The 19915-nt window shown below is 48.3% G+C and overlaps 1 protein-coding gene across 2 annotated transcripts; it reads right to left on the reverse strand.

Annotated features, from left to right (window-relative positions):
• Positions 1 to 4422: 4422 nt before the first annotated feature.
• DELE1 (DAP3 binding cell death enhancer 1) lies at positions 4423 to 19634 on the reverse strand. Of its 2 annotated transcripts, XM_043465173.1 has the most exons (14): positions 18702 to 19634; positions 17916 to 18030; positions 17702 to 17825; positions 16066 to 16213; positions 14407 to 14568; positions 14069 to 14157; positions 13874 to 13967; positions 10968 to 11110; positions 9662 to 9820; positions 9476 to 9568; positions 6952 to 7111; positions 6336 to 6422; positions 5761 to 6003; positions 4423 to 4999 (listed from the first exon to the last, which is right to left on the reverse strand). In XM_043465173.1, the coding sequence occupies exons 1-13, from the start codon at positions 18730 to 18732 to the stop codon at positions 5762 to 5764; spliced, it is 1647 nt and encodes a 548-aa protein (XP_043321108.1). In that variant the 5' UTR covers positions 18733 to 19634; the 3' UTR covers positions 4423 to 4999; position 5761. The 2 variants fall into 2 exon arrangements, with proteins under 2 accessions (XP_043321108.1, XP_043321109.1); XM_043465174.1 differs by lacking the exon at positions 6336 to 6422.
• Positions 19635 to 19915: the final 281 nt, after the last annotated feature.

A 19915-nucleotide genomic window follows, 5' to 3' on the forward strand; every position in this document is an offset into this window, starting at 1 on the left:
AGCAGAGAAAGGAGGCAGAGCCAGAAATTGGAACTAGGCTTGTCCAACACCAAAACCCATGCTCTTGACTTTGGCACTAGACTGCCAGCCAAGGAAAACAAAGGAAGAGCTACCACAGGTGGGCTTTTGCCAGAGTGGACTTGCCTGAAATCCCCTCAGGAAAAACATTGAAAAGTATATTTCCAAAGCCTCTCAGGCTGCACATCTCTGCTCTTCTGAGCACAGAATGAGAGGGACTTGTCACTGACCTGATGCAGGCTGGGCCTCTGCAGACTCCTGTCCTTCCCTAGCAAGCAGCCCTTCAGGTGCAGAAGTCATCTTTCCAGACCCACTGATTGTGGGTAAACCTTCCTCTGTCACAGCAGTGAATTCAGGCCCTAGAGGACAGTGTGTGAACTGGGTCTATGAAATTGACACTGACAGCAGCAAACCTTCCAGGGGAGGAGGGGATGAAAAAAAACAGCAAAATATTTTCCCAAGGTTTAGTCTATTCAGCTTCTCAACAATGTGGAGGGTCTCCCTGATACTAAAGAAAAAATTTCTGTGCCTCTCCTTTCGTCCTTTTCCGGAGCTCAGAACACATGTTCACTGTTCACTGAAAGGTGCCAACCATACTCCCGTCTAGGGATAATGAAAATCATCCATACTTGGAATGTCGTGAGGCATCATCATTACATTATCCCATTTTACAGATGAATAAAATGGGGCCCCCAAAATGCTTCAGGAGCTCTGGGAGCAGGGTCTCTTGGTCTCTGACATCTCACTCCAAGGCAGAATAACCTCTTTACAAGATCTATGATTTGCAAGCTGTTTGGTTCCCCAAGCCAATGAAAGAGGCTGGGGGACACCAAGCAGGTAGGGTCTCCAATCTGAGCAGCAAGGCACCTGGCCCAAAGTAACACTTGATGAATACTTGTTGAATGGAAGAAAAAATGAAACAGTGGGTACAGAAATGCTACAGGATTCCCTTTTCTCTATATTGGAGCTCCAGGTATAAGACTTCATTAGAAAAGAGAAAAAAAAACAAAAAACAGGTTCCATTACATGAAAACAGTCTGAAAACCATAGCACTGGAGCAGACAGTGCTCACCCCCAATCACTAGTGGATTTTCAGTGCAGAGCTGATGTTGGGAGATGGAGAGAAGAGATGAGAAGAGGAGATGACCTAAAGAAACTGGAACCATTGCTCACAATTGGATCATTGCCTCCCTCTAGTTCAAAAGACCTAAATCTGTAGTCCTTGGAACCCCTGCATACTAGGCAAAACTTTGTGTACAGGCTTTTTTTCTAGGCAGAAGATACAGAGTTGTCAGATTTTCAAAGGAACATGTGACCTATAAAAAAAGGTAAGCAGCACTGCTCTAAATCACTAAACCTCCACAGACAGGCAGTTTTAATCACAAGGAGTCTGAACGCTTTATTGCCAAAGAAATAGCAAGGCAGAAAGGACTGACTGGCCCAGAGCCACACAGCAGGCTTGTGGCAGAGCTAGCTTCTACATCTGAAATTCAGATGATGTTCTTTCTGATATATCAAGGGTCCTTAACCTGAGGTTCCTGGTCGAGCTTTGGGATCTAAGGATCTGCTGAATGGCATGCAAAATTGGGAGGATGCGTACTTTCCCATGAGAAGGAGACAGTGCTTTCATCTGATTCTCAAAGGGGTCTGTGACCTAAATAAGATTAAGGACCACTGTGATCCTCGATTCCCCACAGAATCTGGAGAACTTGTAGGTAGAGCTGTTTCTGAGGCAACCGACCTTTGATCAGGGCTGGGGTGTATGTTGGTGAGCCTTGGTGCTCTTGCCCAAACCTTGCAACCCCTCCAAGGTCTGATGCCAGCCCTTTCCCCCAAGAAACAGTTGAGAGTGAGACAGTACGTATGCTGATAGAACTAAGTGTGCTGAACGGAAAGGTTACAGAAACTTCTTGACATCAGCTGAGATGTCAGAGCTGAGGCTTTGGACATGCTCAAACATCTTTCACCAAGATGGGCTCTGTCCCCCGGGAGACTGAAGGAGCAGGCGAGCTAGCGAGCACTCGGTTAAATGTCGTCTTAATTTGGAAAGCGCAGGGGGACATTTTTTTTTATCAATAGTCAGCCATTCTCCAGCACTAGGAGCGCCACAACGCAGTGCTCACTTGGAGCCCGGGGGCAGTTTCGAGATTGACAGGCAGCCTCCCTGTCTGTCACCCAACTTCAGCTTGGCAGCTCACTGACCCTACCTCTCCTCTGACTGAAATGAGAGGGATATGGCAACTACCACCCTTGGGACTCTGGAGAGAACCGAATCCCCAACACAGCAAGACAGGAAGGGGAGGGGAAGTTTCAGCACAGGCTCAGCCTGGCACGCAGTGTGCACCTAGAAAATAGGTCAGTATTTTCTAGTCCCGACTGAGTAAGTGGGTACAACATAGTGAGTCAGGGGTGGGAGGCATGATCAGAAACATTCATTCAACAAACATTTTGTATTTATGAGTAATTACAAAGGGTCAGAAGTAGCACTAGGAATGGCAGTGGGGGGAGGGGTACACAGACTCATTTAAATATTTTAAAGCAATTCCTATGTGTTGGGTAGTCTTGGCACTGGCTGATGTCAGGTGGAGAGAAGATAATGCATAGAATCAGTCATTCACTGAATGAAATTTACTGAACATTTGCTAAATGCCCTGTACTGAAGATAGAATGAACCAAACAGTGTCTGCAGTTTCAGTGAAAAGTTAAAGTGTTAGTCATGTCTGACTCTTTGTGACCCCATGGACTATAGCCCACCAGGCTCCTCTGTCCATGGAATTCTCTAGGCAAGAATACTGGAGTGGGTAGTCATTCCTTTATCCAGGGGATCTTTCCAACCCAGAGATTGAACCCGGGTCTCCTGCACAGTAGGCGAATTCTTTACCGACTGAGCCACCAGGGAAGCCACAGCGGCAGGGCCCTCTGAAAACAGCGTCTCCAGATAAGGAAACTGAGGCAGCAGGGCCTTGGCAAAAGGGCTCACTACTGAGGGCACCAGGGCTCCAACATTGGGTCATTTGGACCCAGGTTGGCCCTGCTAACAGGGGCCACCTCCCTAGCCTCCCCTCACATTTCCTTTCAGGGCACTGACAATGAGTCATTAATAGAGGAATTTTAATGGCAAAAGCACAGCGGTTCCAGGGGCTGCGAGGAAGCCCATCCCCTGGGGCTGTACAGAGACCGCAGGGACTGAAACAGCCAAGGATTTTTGGTCCCTTGACAACATTCCTCTCAAGACTCTCCATCCTTCCTTCTCCACAACGGGAGCTTAAAAATATCCCCCCTCTGTATCTGGCATGCCAGATTGGATTAGTACTTAATTTGTAACAACCGAGGTGGAGGGAGAGCCCTACCTGGCCATCACCACAGGAGGCCCAAGGTCCCCAGACTGTCTGAACTGCCCCTTGGCCCCAGGCATGACCAGAGGAGCTGATAATCAGAGAACCCCCAGGGACAAAAGGAGGGTAAGAGGCTGGGAAGCGTGGCTCCATGGAAAGGCAGGAAGTGACACTTTACACAGGGGTGCCCCAGGAAGGCTCACCAGCTATTTGAGGGGAGCTGGGCTCTGCCCAGCTCTATGAGGGGAGCACCCGGTTAACCAAGTTCTTTACTGCAGGACTTCTTGGAACCTTGAATATGCTGATGTATATTGTGAATCTATAAAAAGGGGATGTCTAGTGCAGCGTTTCCCAAACTTATCTGACCACAGAAACCTTTTTTTTTTTGGCAGAGAGATGAGTGCGCTGCCCAGCTTCCAACCCTGAGCTTTAACCAGTGTGTATCTTGAGCCCTTACCTGCACAACAGGGCCTCATGCTAAGTGCTGAGGATACTGGAATCCAAAGAAAAAGTCCCTGCTTCCAAGGAACCATCTGTGGGAGGAAGTCACAGGAGGGGACCAGGAGGGTGAGGCCCGTGTATAGGGCAACCCTGGAAAGTGAGTAGAGGGCAGGGGAGACGCAGGAGCTGGAGGAAGCTTAGGGCTCCAGTGGCGAGACCACTAGAAGTGGGAGGGGGTGCGGCTGGCAGAGAGAGAAATGTGGAGAACTCCCCTCCCCAGATCCTCCCCACTTGGAGCTAGCCATGCTGGGTGGTCTTTTCCATTTGAACAGTTTCTAGGGGCTTGGTCCTCAGGCTCTTCCCACCCCGCACCCTCACCACATCTCTGCTATTGAACTTGGGCTAACATCCAGAAGCCAGGGAAGAGCTATGCACAAATTCAGTAATTGGAGTCATTAGCGTTGACTCAGAAATCATTTTTTTCTATGTCGCTCTCTTGGAGAAGCTTTTAAGACCCTTTAAATTGGTTAATGGAGAGTTTAGATATGAGAATGGAGCCTCAGCTTTCAGCTTCCCCTGCCCGTCTCCCTGGCTTTCCCCAACATACTCAAGGGCAAGAGTGATGAGATAATCTCCAGTATCTCTTTTATTAAACTCCCATCCATTTCTGGCACAAACCTTTCACAAACGAGGATCTCGAAATCTACACTCTCTGGTACCAAGACTCCTGGGGCTCAATCTCCCTCCTGTCGGCAGGACGAAAATAAGGCTTTCACATAAAATTTCAGTGAGAACTGTGCGAAAGAGCCCTGGGCCAGGGGTCAAGAGGCAGGATCCTAGTCCTGGCCTGATGACTCACAAACCCATGGAAACAGGGCATAACTCTGCCTCCTCGGGCCTGAGTGTGCACCAAGGGCCTTTCGCAGTGAAATGTCCCACCTCAGCCCTGGCGGGTAGGAGGGCAGACACCGCTGCCCTTGGTCTATAGTTGAGGAAACAACACAGTGAGTCAGGCCACTGCTTCGAAGGGATGTGGCCAGAACCTGGGTCTTTATACACTTCCCTCTTCTTGACTGTGCTGGCCAGGTACTTAAGGTTCTTTGGGGAGGCAGGTGGATAACTGGCCTCTTCTTTGGGATTCAAGATGTGGTATCTCTCTGAGAACTCGCAGGCTCCATCTTTAGGGCTGAGTGAAGTGTGGAGGCCTGAAAAAGTCAAACAGTTACATCAGGCATTTGGACACTAAGCTCCTTCCTTCTAAATCAAAGGTGAAATGGAGACAATCGTGGATCCAGTGGAGATGAACAAAAGCAACATGATTCAGCATTTCCTGAGGTGTAGGCGTTTGCAGAACCACCCCATGACTTTTGCCACCTCTTGGGATCTGTGCTCCCTTTATGCAATGTCAAAGGTTTTTCTCGAACTTGATTCACTATTTTTTAATATCTGTGAAACTATAATATGCTAATCACATTTTATAATATATCTTAACAATACAAATACTAAAACAAAGAGATATTAGTTTGAATGCTACCTAAAATCCTCTTGTGAACCACCGGAGGCACACACATCAGATGCTGGCAAAAAATGATGTAGTCTGAACCTGAGGAAACTGAGGCCAGGCCATGGGGAAGGGAAGTGATTTCTCAAAGACAAAGGCCAAGGCGAGGACCAGGGTCTCTGGCCCCTTCAGTATAATGTTTTCCCCAGGTCAGTGAAGGAATCTTTTATGCACAGACCAGAAATGACTGTGAATGCATCCACAGCTCATTTGTGGGCCTTTGAGAAATGATTGGAGTCATCTATTAGCCATGTACTTGAAATGGCTCAAAAACCTACACTCCCACGGAATTTTCACCCCAGAAAGGGATACTGACACCCTATTTTTGTTGCCATCTCACCTCCTCCCTGCCCGCCCCTCCCTCCAGCACCAGTGAGAGGTCCTGGTGACTGCATCTTATCTCACCTTAGCCAAAACCCAGTCTGACGAGACTCCTTTCCAAGGGGTAGGGGTGTCGGGGGATGGCCCTGCTGGGGGCTCCAGGGCTGGCTCGGAGATGCCCGCTTCTACAGAGGAGGCCAAGGTTCCCTGTGCTGGAGGCGTGTGGCAGGCAAGAGGCTCCTGCCAGCAGGCTCCTGTTCAGGCTGCAGAGAGAGGGGCTAGAAAACGACTTCAGTCCTCTCACTGCTAGGTCGCTGGGCCCTGGGGCTGTGAGGAGAGGGGAGAGCAACTCTTACCTTGTGTTCTTGGACTTCTACTTTGGAGCAAGGGTTTCTTGAAGGACTTGGCTCCCCTGGCATTGTTCACCAGGTCAGCCAGAGTGAGTCAGGGGTGAGCAGGGCTCCCAGAGCCCTAGACCGTAAGTTAGGGCCTGGAGGCAGCCTCAGGAGAGTGTCCCTCCTGACGAGTCATCTGAGAGGCCACCATGTATTCAACACCTACTATGCGCCAGGCTATGCTAAGCCCTTGGCTGTCATCTCATTTAATCCTCAATGAGTTTCCAGAGATTGATTCCAAGATGGCAGAGTAGAATGACATACCCTCATCTCCTCCTGTGAGAGTACCAATAACTAGCTGTTGAACAATCATCGACAGGAGGACGTGGGAACCCACCAAGAAAAGATATCCCACATCCAAAGACAAAGGAGAAGCCGCAATGAGATGGTAGGAGGGGACACCATCACAATAAAATTAAACCCCATACCCGCCAGGTGAGTGGCCCACAAACTGGAAAATAACTGTATCACAGAAGTTCTCCCACTGTTGTGAAGGTTCTGAGCCCCTTCAGGCTTCCCAGCCCACGGAACTGGCAAAGGGACTGGGAATCCCCAGGAAATCTGACTTTGAAGGCTGGTGGGATTTGATTACAGGACTTCCACAGTACTGGGGAAAACAGAGACTCCACTCTTAAAGGACAGAAACAACCTAATGAGTTTTCAGAGGTGAAGAAACAGAGGTGCAAGTACATGCAATCCAAGTTCAGTGACAGAGCAAGGGTTAAAACTCAGGTTTGATCTGTCAGACTCAAAAAGCTGGGCTCGTACACACCACTGGAGCAGGAAGTAACAGAGAGACAGAAGGCTACCGTCACCTGCTTCTCTATCGCAGGGTACGGAGCTCAGGGAGGGACCTGATGGCTGTGATTCTCGTCTGTACCTGCTGCCTCCGTGGAGAAGAGGGCCCGCAGCCTCTCCTGGGCGGGCGTGTTCCCCAGAGCTGCTGACTGCTGGTAACATCTCATGGCCTCTCCCAGACTCCTCTGTACCCCAAGGCCCTTCTCATAGCAAATTCCCAAGTGGTATCTGCTCTGTGAGTCCTAAAGGAAGACACGGACAGGAAGGACTGAGAACTGAAACACTGGGCAGGAGGAAGGTGCAGCAGTCAGCAGGCTGGCGCTTCACGCCTGCAGGGTCAGGCCCAGCTCCGACTCCCTTACCGGACCAAGGGATCTCAACTCTGAAGAGCCAGAGACCCAGAACAGAGGAAACAGGGATCCCTCCACCCAGAGCGATTCCAGCCAGAGCAGTGTGGAAACTTGCTGAGGATGGTACTGAAAGTGTGCAGAAGCGAAGTCTATGAGAGGCACTCAGTCCTGCTATGGGAGCACAAGGAGTCAGGCCCCTAGGTTTTCCTGAAAGAGCCAGGAGCTGTTTCTCCTGATAGAGGGTAGAGGCTGGGCTTCTGCAAGCCCTGTATGCCTTCCTGATCTCTACCTGGACGGTTACAAAGCCTACGTTACTGAGAATGTGTTCCTCCTCCTTTGAAAGGTTAAAACGCTTTTATCCCTTTGCCTTTGGCTCTGGGTCCTCTCTCTCTCTCGCTGAGAACTAGCAGTATCAGGTAGGCATTAGGAACCCAGTCTGTACAGCCAGATTCCTGAGTTCCAGTCTTGGCTTCACCACTTCCCAGCTGTGTAACCTCAGACATGACAGTCTATGTCTCTGTGCCTGTCTCCTCATCTGTAAAGTGGGACTAATAACAGCACCAACCTTATTAACTCTGTGATTAAGATTAAATGTGTCAGTACATGCAAAGTGTCTAGATTAGTGTTATTGTTATCATACTTGTCACTGCCCACATCAATACTCTCTCCCTCTCTATAATAAATATTTTCATTATATTCAGTCTCCTAATCATGGTTCCATTTCTCTTCTGCCTTCTAAAGTCAAATTTCTGGAAAGTTCTGTAACATGTAGACCAGAATCTTTGTAATAAATACGGTAGACTCATGGCTACAGGCCAGGTTAGAACACAGTCAGGTCAAAATACCCATGCTTTTATGCACGTATGTGTTATACAACATCCCTTTGTGTACTTTTCCACCTGGCCTGCTGGGTGACTAACACAGGCCAGGGTGTCCCCAGGATTGTCCCTCACATGGTCCCGAGGCCCACCCAGCTCTAGGAAGGCTCTGCAGTTATTTCATGGAAAGGCAGGCACAGAGGCTGGTACTGTTTGGTGACACTGGTCCCCTTTTGACAGGTACTGCAGATACTTTGGGCTTCCCGTGTAGCTCAGTGGTAAAGAATTCGTCTACCAATGCAGGAGAGGTGAGTTCAATCCCTGTGTTGGGAAGATCCCCTGGAGTAGGAAATGGCAACCCACTGCAGTATTCTTGCCTGGAAGATCCCATGGACAGAGGAGCCTGGCAGGCAAGTCCATGAGGTCACAAAGAGTCAGGCATGACTGAGCATGCATGCCACCGCCGCAGATACTTTGGACAACACAGAGTGAACAGAGTGAAAAAGGAGAAGTATTCTGATGCCCAAGAGCTCACCGAAGCCATCACCATGATGGCCAGGAAGCAAAGAGGAGCAGCAGCCCTTATGCAGGGAAATTCTAGTACATGGCCACTGCTGGCTTTAAATCAGGGCTCCTGGTCCTTCAAGATACAACTCAAAAAATATATACACTGGTCAAAGACACTTGAGGATACAGCAGACCCACAGACATCTTTTCAGTGATTCAGTCACATAAAGCTTTGAAATTTCCTGCATTAAAAATATCTGTTTAACTCAATATTTCCTGAACCTAACTGAACATTTTTTCCTTGTATTATTTATGCTAACACTCTTTGGAACAGACTCTGGGTCATGCTACCTGGATGCCAATCCCTACTTCATAGACAACCAGACATCCTCTACCCCCAAAACTGCTCAATGTCTTCACCTCACGTGTCTTCTGACTTCCCTAGACTAAGTTCCTTGTGATGGTACACCTTTTATGTGTGCGCTTTTCAAAGTGCTTTCACATTTATTATCTCAGTTAGATCCTGATCCTCACAACAAACCTGTGAAGCAGTAGGCAGGTCCGGCAGGCATTATTACTCCAGTCTTAGAGATGAGGAAAATAAGTGACCAGTCCAGTAGTATGCTAGTAAATGTCTAACAACTAGCTCTCTAAAGGGAAAAGCCCAGCTGTGTAGCATTTGGCAATTCCATGGTGCTAATGCTCCCCCCACAGCTGATTTCAAACTAACGACAATTCTTCTACGCTGGTGTGAGCTGACACCAGCACACCACTGGACCTGCCCAAGGGGCACGCAGTAAGTTAGCGAGAGTTAAGGCTTAAAGCCGGCCCAATGCTCCTGTCAACCTTCTTCTAAGCACGGTACCCATTCCCAAATCCCTTCCTTTATCCAATTTGATCCCCATCGTGCCTGGATATGGAGACCTCATACCCCATTGTTGGCTGCAAGCCAAAGATATTTCACAGCTCTCTGCTCATCCACGTAGGGCTCCTTGGTAAAAAGCACCCCGAGGAAAGCTTGGGCCTGTGGTCAAGGAGGAAGGAGAAAGGTATTCTGGTTACTGCCTAGTTCCACATGACCCAAGTACCCAGGAAAGACCCTACCAATGGCACTCACCTCCCGTAAGCCTGAGTCTGCAGCCCGCTTCAGCATGGACACTGCCCTCTGCCGCTCATGGTCCCACGAGGAGCCAGGGTCTTGTAGCAGGCACCTTGCATAACGGTACTGAGCAAGGTTGTGGCCCTGGCTGGCAGCCAATTGGTAATAAAAGGCTGCCTGGGGTGAGGGGAAAAACATCCAGTCAACTGAGAACTCTGTAGGCTGCATTTTTTCAGAATGAAGTTTTAAAAAATTATTTTAATTAAACAATATATAATCATTATATCAATAGATTAGTCAGAAAATACAAATAAATCAAAAATAGAAACAAAATTCCAAGAAATCCTGCCTTCTGAAGATCATTCTCTGTTAATATTTTAGTGTACAGCCTTCCCCCATATGCTATAATATTAACATATATATAGACATTATATATGTATTCACACACACATATCTCTGTGTGTGTGTGTGTGTGTAGGGATAGAGAGAATTACACTTTTTGTAACCTATTTTTTTTTTCACTTAACACTACACCCTGGTGGCTCAGTGATAAAGAATCCACCTGCCAATGCAAGAGATGCAGGTTCGATCCCTGGTCAGAGAAGATCCTACATACTGCAGAGCAACTAAGCCTATGCGCCACAACTACTGAGCCTGTACTCTAGAGTCCTGGAGCTGCAATTACAGGAGCCCATGCACCCCAGAGCCCATGTTCTGCAACAAGAGAAGCCACCACAATGAGAAGCCTGTGCACTGCAACAAAGAGCAGCCCCCGGTCTCTGCAACTAGAGACAAGCCCATGCAGCAATGAAGACCCAGCACAGCCAAAAATAAATAAATAAAATAAATAAAACTGTTAAAAAAGCTGCTAGTTTAAAAAAAGTAATACACCATGAATACCTTCCCCTGTAAATAAATCTAGATATAGTACATCATTTTTAAGGCCAACATAGATGTTACTAACCAATTCTCTATTGGGGGAACTTCAAATTGCTTCCCTTTTTTGGGCCATCATATACAATTCTAAGAAATAACATTCTTATGTACAACATCTTTGCCTACCCTACTTTTTAGAATTAATTAATCCATTCATCAAGGTAACATTCTAGGTCATGAGGATATAGCTGCAAAGAAGAAAGACAAGGTCCCTGGCCTTCCTGTGTTTGGAGTTTAAATTCTGAGAAGCTGGAGACATTTATTTTTCCCTCCTGGCTTGGAGAGAGAAGCTGGACTTTCCCAAGCCCTGCCCCCTGCTCATTTCTGGAGGTCACTATGGGCAATGCAGCACATGCAATGGGCCTGGACGCAGGAGGAGGTGCAGTACCTTGCCGGGGTCCCTGGGGGTGCCCCTGCCATGCTCGTGACACAAGCCCACGTTGTACTGTGCTTTGCTGTAGCCGCGGTCTGCTGCTTTCTGGAAGTAAGAAAAGGCTGCCATGTAGTCCCCATTCTTCATGTTCTCTGTCCCTGTAAGAAAGCACAGGGTGTAAACACAGCTTCCTCTGTGAACTTCCCCACATCCTTAGTCAGATACCCAGAGGCTCCTTCCTTTCTTTTTTGTGCTAGACACTTTGCATGTATGTATTTCCATCCTCTGAATATTTCACTGATTTGCCATAGACATCCGTGGGTTCTGCCCTCCTGTACTCCATCCTTCTCTTGGGAACAGCATCCTAATTTCCCTTTGGGAACAGTCCTCCCCCTAGTGCTGTCAATCAATGTACCTCTGCTCTTCCCAACCAATGAGACCCTCTCTCAGGAATCTGAATCTTGATCTGGTTGCAACAGGAGAGAGAACAGCTCCTGCAGGTTATTCTGATGGCAGCGCTCTGCAGACACTGATGCTCAGTTACTGCCCCCTAGATCTCTGGAGCCTCTCTGATTCCTGTCCTTTCTGATTCTTTGGCAGGAATCCATAGATCCCAATAGATTCCTTTTGTGCTTAGGTTAAGCAAAGTGGGTTTAGGCTGCTTGTCACCAACATAACGTAACTGATACAGCTGATACTGTTAATCCTGCTTTATAAGGAAACTGTGAGAGATAATATAAGAGAGCTCAGCTCCAAAGCCCGTGTCCTTTTTATTACCCGAACAAAAAGGAAAACAGGGAAAAGGCTGGGCACAGCCTACTCTCAACTCTGTTTTTCCTGCCTGGGATGCCTTTTTCTGCCTCCATCATCAGGCCATCCCAACCTGTTTCTGCTCTAGAATCTTCAGACCACACTCAGGCTTTAAACACTCTTCTGGCACTTACTTCATATATAAGCCTTTTTCTAGGAACTAAACTGTTTTGAGAGTACAAGCCCTGTCTCCTCAATTAGACTGTAAAATCCCAGAGGCAGAAGCAGAAAAAGAATATAGAAGAAATAACTCTGCATAGGGTGAAAGCTCTATACAAATGCAAAATATGATTATGGCTTACGCTCCCTTTGTGCTCTGCCACAGTGCTGAGCACTTGCTGAATAAATGAATATGTATATGAAGGAAGGAATGGGCAAGAAAATTCTCAGAAGACTGTCTGCCCATCAAAAATCACAAAAAGCTAATGAGGTGGAAGCTGGGTTCCATTCAGCCAGCAGTGAATGAGTCACCTCCCGGCTGCCTGAAAACTCACTGTCGAGGGTTCACAGAGCCCTCTGTCCTTGAGGAGGAGACTCCAGAGGGCGAAGGATCCCACCCTGTCTCCATTCCCCACACTGGCTCCTCTGCCTCTAACCTAGACCAAGTCACCATCATGTTTTGTTTAACCATCAGCTCCAAGCTAGTTTCCTGTTTCCCTTCTGGCATTCCTATGATCCACATTTGTCTACACAGCAGGCAGAGATTTTTTTCTTTTTTCTTTTTTAATTTGGCTGTACTTAAATCATGCAGAATCTAGTTCCCTGACCAGGGATCGAACGTACGTCCCCTGCATTGGGAGCACAGAGCCTTGATCTCACTAGACCACCAGGCAAGTTCCACAGGCAGAGAGATCTTTGAAAAAGTAGATCAGATCACATGACTGCCCACTTCCTGCTGCAGTACAAAACCCTCCAGTGGCTTCCTGTCTCACCCACTGTGGCTCAGAAGCTCTGATCTGATCTGGCCCCTGCCTGTTTCTCTAATTTCATCTCTTTCTGGTCTCCTGGTGACCCCAGAGCTCCAGCCACATTCACGCTTTTTTCCCTTTAAACAAACAAAACTCAATCCTGCCTCAGGACCTTTGCACTCGCTATACCCTCAGCTTGGAAAGCTTTCTCCAAATGGAAACAAGACTGGCTTATTTTTGTCAGCCAGGTCAAGGATCTTTCCATCTGTGATTCAGTCAGGTCAAGGCCTTCCAAATCAGAGCCGCTCCTTGCCCAAGTCACTAATGCATCCCCCTGTGTAATTTTCTCCGTAAGATTTATCATCAACTGAAATTCTCTTTTTTGTTTGTCAATTTATTGTTTTTCTCTCCCTCAGCTCACACAGCAGCTCTATGAGAGTAAGGACTTTGTTTTGTGAATCACCGTGTCTCCAACAACTAAAACAGGGCTTAGCAAAGGTGACTGCCTAATACATCTGTACTGAATGAATCCCAGCCTTTCACCCACAGGCCCACTAGACTCCAAGAGATGCTGCCGGGGATCTGGGTCTCCACATGAGAAGGCCTGAAACAAGCCAGGTCACTGTGGAGAATAGGACAAATGTTGGACAGGTATCTGGGTCTCCAGACGTGGGTAAGTAAGGGCACTTGAGGGCCTGCACCAAACCTCAGAAGACTGTGTTTGCCTAAGTATGGCAGAAAATCAAAGTGTCATCCCAAGATTTTTCTCCTTCTTACACAGTAACAGAATTTCCAGGTAAGCATATGGTCATTCAACTAATGGCTACATTTCCGAGGCTACTCTGAGACTACATATAACTTCAAGTCTTCGTTCTGGACAATAATGTGTGCAACTTCTAAGTTGTGAAGGAGTGGTTTTTCAGCTTTCTCACCTTCCCCCTTCCAGCTGGCTAGTATTTGCGTATGAGGCAAACTGGACCTTTAGCCTGTTTTAAGAATGGCAGAACCACTGGACTGAGAATAGGTCCCTGACACGACTGAGCCATTATGCCAGCTTTGGTCAACATACCTTGGAGAAAATAAACTCTCTCATGTTTATTTATGTTATTATTAAACCATTCGCTGCCCTGACCTTATTTGACCTACCCCATATCTTTCCCATTTTCCCATCTGCCTTCCTTGAGGCAGGGTCCACCCAGTTACCTAGGAAGTTGAAAGCGATGGAAACACTGAGCTGGAAGAGCTGCTGAATGGAGGTCACGGCCTCCTCGAGGGAAAGTTTTGATTTCTCTTGTTCCTGGGGAAGAAACATAGACTCATCATGGGACAGTTCCCTGGGAGGAGCTGCCTGTTTAAGGAAATGTTATGGGGATCCAGGTGGCCACATCTGGACAATACCTGCTTTTCGTCAGTGGGTTGAGGTTGGGCCGGCTTCGGCTTGGACTTGAAGCTACTGCTGGCATGCAGGAAGCTGATGTCACTGGGATCTGTGAGGGAAAGGGCAAAGGAGGAAGGTGTTATTTCTTTTTTCTCCCACTCTCCTAGTGCCCCCAGCCTTCCAGCCAGCACCATTGCCAAAAACCAAAATAATTCCAAATTGCCCCAGAAAGCATGAGGACTCACAAGAATGACAATTCCCTTAGCTGGCATACGCAGCAACAAAAGTCCACCTGCCCAATTCCCCACCCCCACCCCACCCCGCCACAGCCTTCTGCTTTTAGTAGCTGGGGCCATACCTTCCTCAGAGGGGTCCTGATGCCTAGCTGCTCTCAAAGAGCTGGGTGAAGAGATGCTCTTGGGCTGAGTGGAAGGTTCTTCCTGGCCCAGTCTGCATTCCCCGAGGCCAGTGTGCCTGGGAGCTGGGCTATCAGAGCTAGGCAGAATGTGTCTCCGCAGTGCTAGAAAGAGCCAGTGAGAACAGTCATATCAGAAGGGGATCAGTTCAGGGCTTGCCTGGCGATCCAGTGGTTAAGATTCTGTGCTTCCAATGCAGGGAGCGTGGGTTTGATCCCCAGTCAGGGAACTAAGATCCCACATGTGATACAGCCAAATAAATAAAATTTAAAAAAAAAAGAGAGAGAAGGGGATCAGTTCACCCTACTGGGACTGACTGAGCCCTCCCTGAGATTTTAGGGACCAAAGGAAGAATCTGGAAACTCCTGAGAAATGTCCGTCACATGCCTCCTCCTCCATTTCCTTGGCTGGCTTCCCTCCACTGGGGTGGAAAGGGGCCCACATTTCTGCTGATACCCATATCCCTCAAGCATAAATCTCTCCTCGGCTTCAATTCTTTCAGCCACAGGGAGGCATCTACTTTATTCACTCTTTAGCCTGGCACTTAGCACTTGGTTTGATGGTAATATTGATAATGATTGTAGTCATAATAATAAAGGCAAGAACTTAAAGTGATACTTACTGAGTGCTTACTACATGCCAGGCACTGTTCTAAGTTCTCCACATGTATTGACTCATTTAGTCCTTCCAAGAAACCTATGGGGTGTGTTTTATTATTTCCTCATTTTACAGGTGAAGAAACTGAGGCACAGGGAAGTTAAGTGGCTCATCCAGGGATTTCCCTGGGGGTCCAGTGATTAAGAATCCACCTTCCAATGCAGGGAACACACATTTGATCCCTGGTCTGGGAACTAAGAACCCACATGCTCTAGGGCACTGAATATTGCACACAGCTAAAAATAAGTAAGTTTGTTTTTTGTTTTTTAAGTGATTTGTCCAGGGACACAAAACTAGTTTCAGCAGTTCTGGGCTGGAATCCTGACAGTGTGACTCTAGACCTGTAACCATTACACTGCACTGCACTGCCTCTGTACCATGGCACATGACAGCCATTCAATAAGGTGGCTCAGTTGGTAAAGAATCCACCAGCAATGCAGGGGTACTGCCTGCAATGCAGGAGACCAGAGTTCGATTCCTGAGTTGGGAAGATCCTCTGGAGAAGGTAATGGCAACCCATTCCAGTGTTCTTGCCTGGAAAATCCCATGGACAGACAAGCCTGGTGGGCTATAGTCCATGGGGCCGCAAAAGTTGGACACAGCTTAGTGACTAAGCCACCACCACAAAGATTCACCTTTTAATGACTGACTAACCAGAGAATAACCTAACTGGCTGAGAATTGGGCAGGGAGCCATACCTAGAATTTGGACCCCCGCATGGCTCCCTCCACGGAAGGTGAGGGGAGGACATGGGAGGGACCCTGGAGGCAGGTGTGGCCCACACCCTGGGTGGATAGAACTTCCTCCCATTCCCCTTCCTCTGACTGCAGATAGGAAAGGCAAGGAGCCTCTGATGGCTCTTTTCCTGAGGAGTGTCCAGAGATGCTTCCTGGCCCAGAGAAACTCCCAGCCCAGCCCTCCTATCCCTGGGACCAAGAACTCACAGGAACAAGGGTGCCTCAAGGGAGATGAGAGGAAGCGGTCCAGCGGACTGTACCAAGAGCAGTGCTCCACTCGCCAAGGTCCTGCTGGAAGGGACGTCTGGAAGTGGATCTGCCTCGCCAGCTGCAGGGCCAACACGGCCAGAGTGCCCTGGGGAAGACAGCATATTATGGACACAGCTCTCCATCGATCAACTCCTACAGTCCAATGTCACTCCCTCGATAAGCCTGTCCTGATTTCTGGCTGTGGCCGCTTGCCCACTACACACTCTCACAAGCACCCAAACTTCCCCTGTGGAACGCAGATCACACTGGTACTTAAACAGTCATCTCTGCAATTATCCATCAAGGTCTGTCTCTCCTGTTAGTCTCTAAGCACTACAAGGGCAGGAACCATACCTGTTTTGCTCACCGATGTATTCCTAGTAGACCACAGATATAGTCTAGTAGATATAGACCTATCTATCTATCTACACATATAATCTACTAGATACAGGCACCTAATATATATAGCACTAATAAATAAATGTTGAATAGATGCATGAGTGAGTGACTGAATAAACAAGGTCAGGATTTTTCACATGGGCAGTAGTGACAGAGCTCAGGAGTGACATCAGGACCCCTGAGATCCAGACCCAGTTTCTAGAAGGACTCACTACAGGATCACCCTAGGGTTCATATCATTGACAGAATGGGAAAACACTCGCCTCTCCAGGATGTGTTATGCCCCTAGGCCACAGCTCCCCAGAGAGAAGTGCCCTTGGTGTGGAGACATTCCAGGCTCAGCTTTGCTGATGACACCAAATTAAAGATTAAACACCTGAGGCTCAGAGAGGTCAAACCTCCTGCCCAAAGTACACAGCATGAAAGTGAGAGGGATGAGAAATGATGGACATGAGAATGATGTGAGTGTCAACTTCATTTAGGGTATCTTAAAAACAGAACCTGAGAGGCAAAGATTCTGCCCTGATAGACCTCCTGTCAGCTCATGTTACTAAACCTCTGCCTTTATAAATCAGAGTCAACAAATATTTACTAAGTACTGTTACAGGTTAGGATGTGTACTAAGTGCTTTTACAAGCTATATTAGATACAGCAACCAAGGTACAGACCATAGTAGCTAACAGCATGAGCTCCAGAGTAAAATCTGGTTCTTCTACGTAATAGCTGTGTGCTCATAAGAGTGTTACCTAAACTTTCAGAGCCTGAGTTTCCTCATCTATAAAATGAATATTATATTTCCTCTGTAAAGCTTTGTAAGGATTAAATAAGATAATCTACAGAGAATCTATTAATAAATTAAAAGTTAGCTATTTAGTAATATTTACTTGGGAAGTGTCATGAAGGTAAGAATCATATCTACCTTGTTCTCTGCTATATCCCCAAGGCCTAGCAAAAAAATGCCTGACTCAATGAAGGTGTTCAATAAATGTTTACTGAATGAAAGGAGGATTATATACATGGGGAGCAGGGGGAACAGGATCAGCAATATCTCCCCAAATATGCTCCAACACCATGGGTTATTCAAATTTTGAGTGTGGGCACATTGATGCCCTAGTTCTTGTTTCTAGGCTACACTTCCAAACAGGATTATTCTCATCCACCATAAAGGTCAAGGAAAGGACCGGGGAAGCCTTACCCATGATATGGCATCCCACAGTGTGTTCCGGGAGCCATGAGCAGACATCCACTGGAAGGCATCCTTCCATCCATGGGACTTTGGGCCCCTGCTTGTGCCTGGGCCAGGGCAGTGGGGGCTGGACCTAGATGTAACAGAGGCTATCAAGTTCTGGCCTAAGTGAGGGTGGAGGGAGACCAGGGAGCACATGGGAGACAGAATGGCAGTATCTCACCTGTCAAAACTGGGCACAGGAACCAGCAGATTGGAGGAGGTAGCCTGAGGCCCATCTGGGCTGGAGGACTTGGGGGTCACCCCAGGAAAGCCAGGTCCCAGGAGACGGGGAAGAGCTGTACAGAGCAAGGATCAGTCACTTTGACATGAATGGGATTGAGGCAAGGACGTATCCACCAGTCTTCCCTCTGACCCTTGACAGAGCCCCACCCCAGGAACCCCAGGAAACACTGGCACTTGCTTCTGCAGAGGTTCTTTAACAAGGATACACGTAAGAATCTTTTGCCTACAACAGATTCCAGCGTGCCACCCCAGAACCAAACAAACCAGGATCATTCAGGGTTGAGCTGTTTTGAAAAAGCTCCCTGAGTGATTTCTAGTGGCCTTCTGATAACCACTACAACGTTCTAAAACGACCATTCATTCAAACAGAAACTCTCGCTCAGTTTGGCGCTCTTGGTCTGTATAATAATCTCGCGTCTTTCCATTGGCTCCGCCTACTCCGCTCATCTTTCCAGGACTCTGCGCACTGTCTCCGGTTACCTGACTCCTCCCCTTCCAATAACTCCACCAACTCCTAGGCTCTACGCTCCACCTTCTTCCCACTAACCACACCTCAAACTCCAAAGACCCCTTGACACAGATTGTAGCCCCGCCCCTTACGACTCTGCCTCTCCTCCGCTCTAGCACCGCCCACTATTGCTTTCAGCTTGGTCCTCCTGGCCGCTCCCTCCTCAGTTCCAAGTCTCAGGTGCGGTTTAAGACCCGGGGCTCCGACGGCCCTTACCTCGGCCCAGGAGTCCCGGCAGCCGCCACATGTCGTCGCCAGCACCATAGAGCTCGCGGCTGAAAGAGGGAGGCCAAACCACGGGACAGCGGCTAGAGTGGCCGCTGTGGCGCCCTCCGAGTGGCCGAGTCCCTTAGGAAGCTTGCCGGCAGCCAATTAGAAGGGAGCCCAGCCGGAAGGACGGCAATCAGCGAAAGGAAGTGGGGGTGTAGGCGTATTTGGGGGTAGCGGAGAGGTGAACTGCGACAAGGGCACGGGGATGTGGGCCCAGCATCCCGTAGAAGAGGTGTCATTTGCTGGCTGCACAAGAAGGATCACACAGAGACACGGGGTGGCAGGTGGCGAAGCTGAACCGCCTCAGAAACAGGACCGTTGAGAAGCGGGGCGAGAGCGGCCTCCGTGGTGCTTGACGACCTTGCAGACCCCTGGAGGCTCGAGGGGGAACAATCTTCCCCATGCCCCGAGGCTAGAGGAGGTGGGGACTCCAGACCCAGTGGGTGGAGGAGAGGAGCCTTAGGTTGCGTCGGAGTAAAACAGTAGTCCGAGCTTTCCGCCCAAGGCCATCAGCTTGGATTTGCAGACCCGGCTCGACTTGATGGGAGATCAAAAACTGCACGTGGGGTTCCGGTTCGGCTCTGGCTCCGCTTTGTCTCACTGTGTAGCCCCCGGCCGAGCCCCTCCTTTGTCAGTGCCTCAGGCTGCCCCATTATAGGGTCAGATGGAGTCATCTCGCCTGTTCCTTCCTGGTTTGACAGGAACAAATTTCTGGTTTGAATTGCTGCTTTCAAAGAGGAGACTGGCCCCCTCCTGGCCGCCTGTTAATCAGAGCTCTTATCTTCAGTCTAAGCCAGTGTTATCTGTGTATTCTTTTGTTGGGCAAAGAATCAATCCTCTTTTCCCACAGTTGAATCCATGAAATAAAGGATCTCAAATTCAAATGTAAGTTGCTCACACTTTCTCCCTCCACCTTTCTCCCTGGCAGGTGACTGCTGGGTTGGTGCAAGTCTCTATCTGAGGTAAAAGAGTACCAGGGTGGGGGGTACATACCTTTAGACCCAGGCATGTGTTATGATAGGTGTATTGATTTGTTTGGCAAATTTTGAGCCATGTGTCAGCCACCGTCCTAGAATCTGAGAAGACTGATGAGTAAAAGGCATTTATAGCCTCCAGGAAGACATGGTCTAGTATTTTAAGAGTGGCCTCTGAAGCAACCC

The sequence above is a fragment of the Cervus canadensis genome, chromosome 4 (genome assembly GCF_019320065.1).
Source record: "Cervus canadensis isolate Bull #8, Minnesota chromosome 4, ASM1932006v1, whole genome shotgun sequence".
NCBI classification, from domain to species: Eukaryota; Metazoa; Chordata; class Mammalia; order Artiodactyla; family Cervidae; genus Cervus; species Cervus canadensis.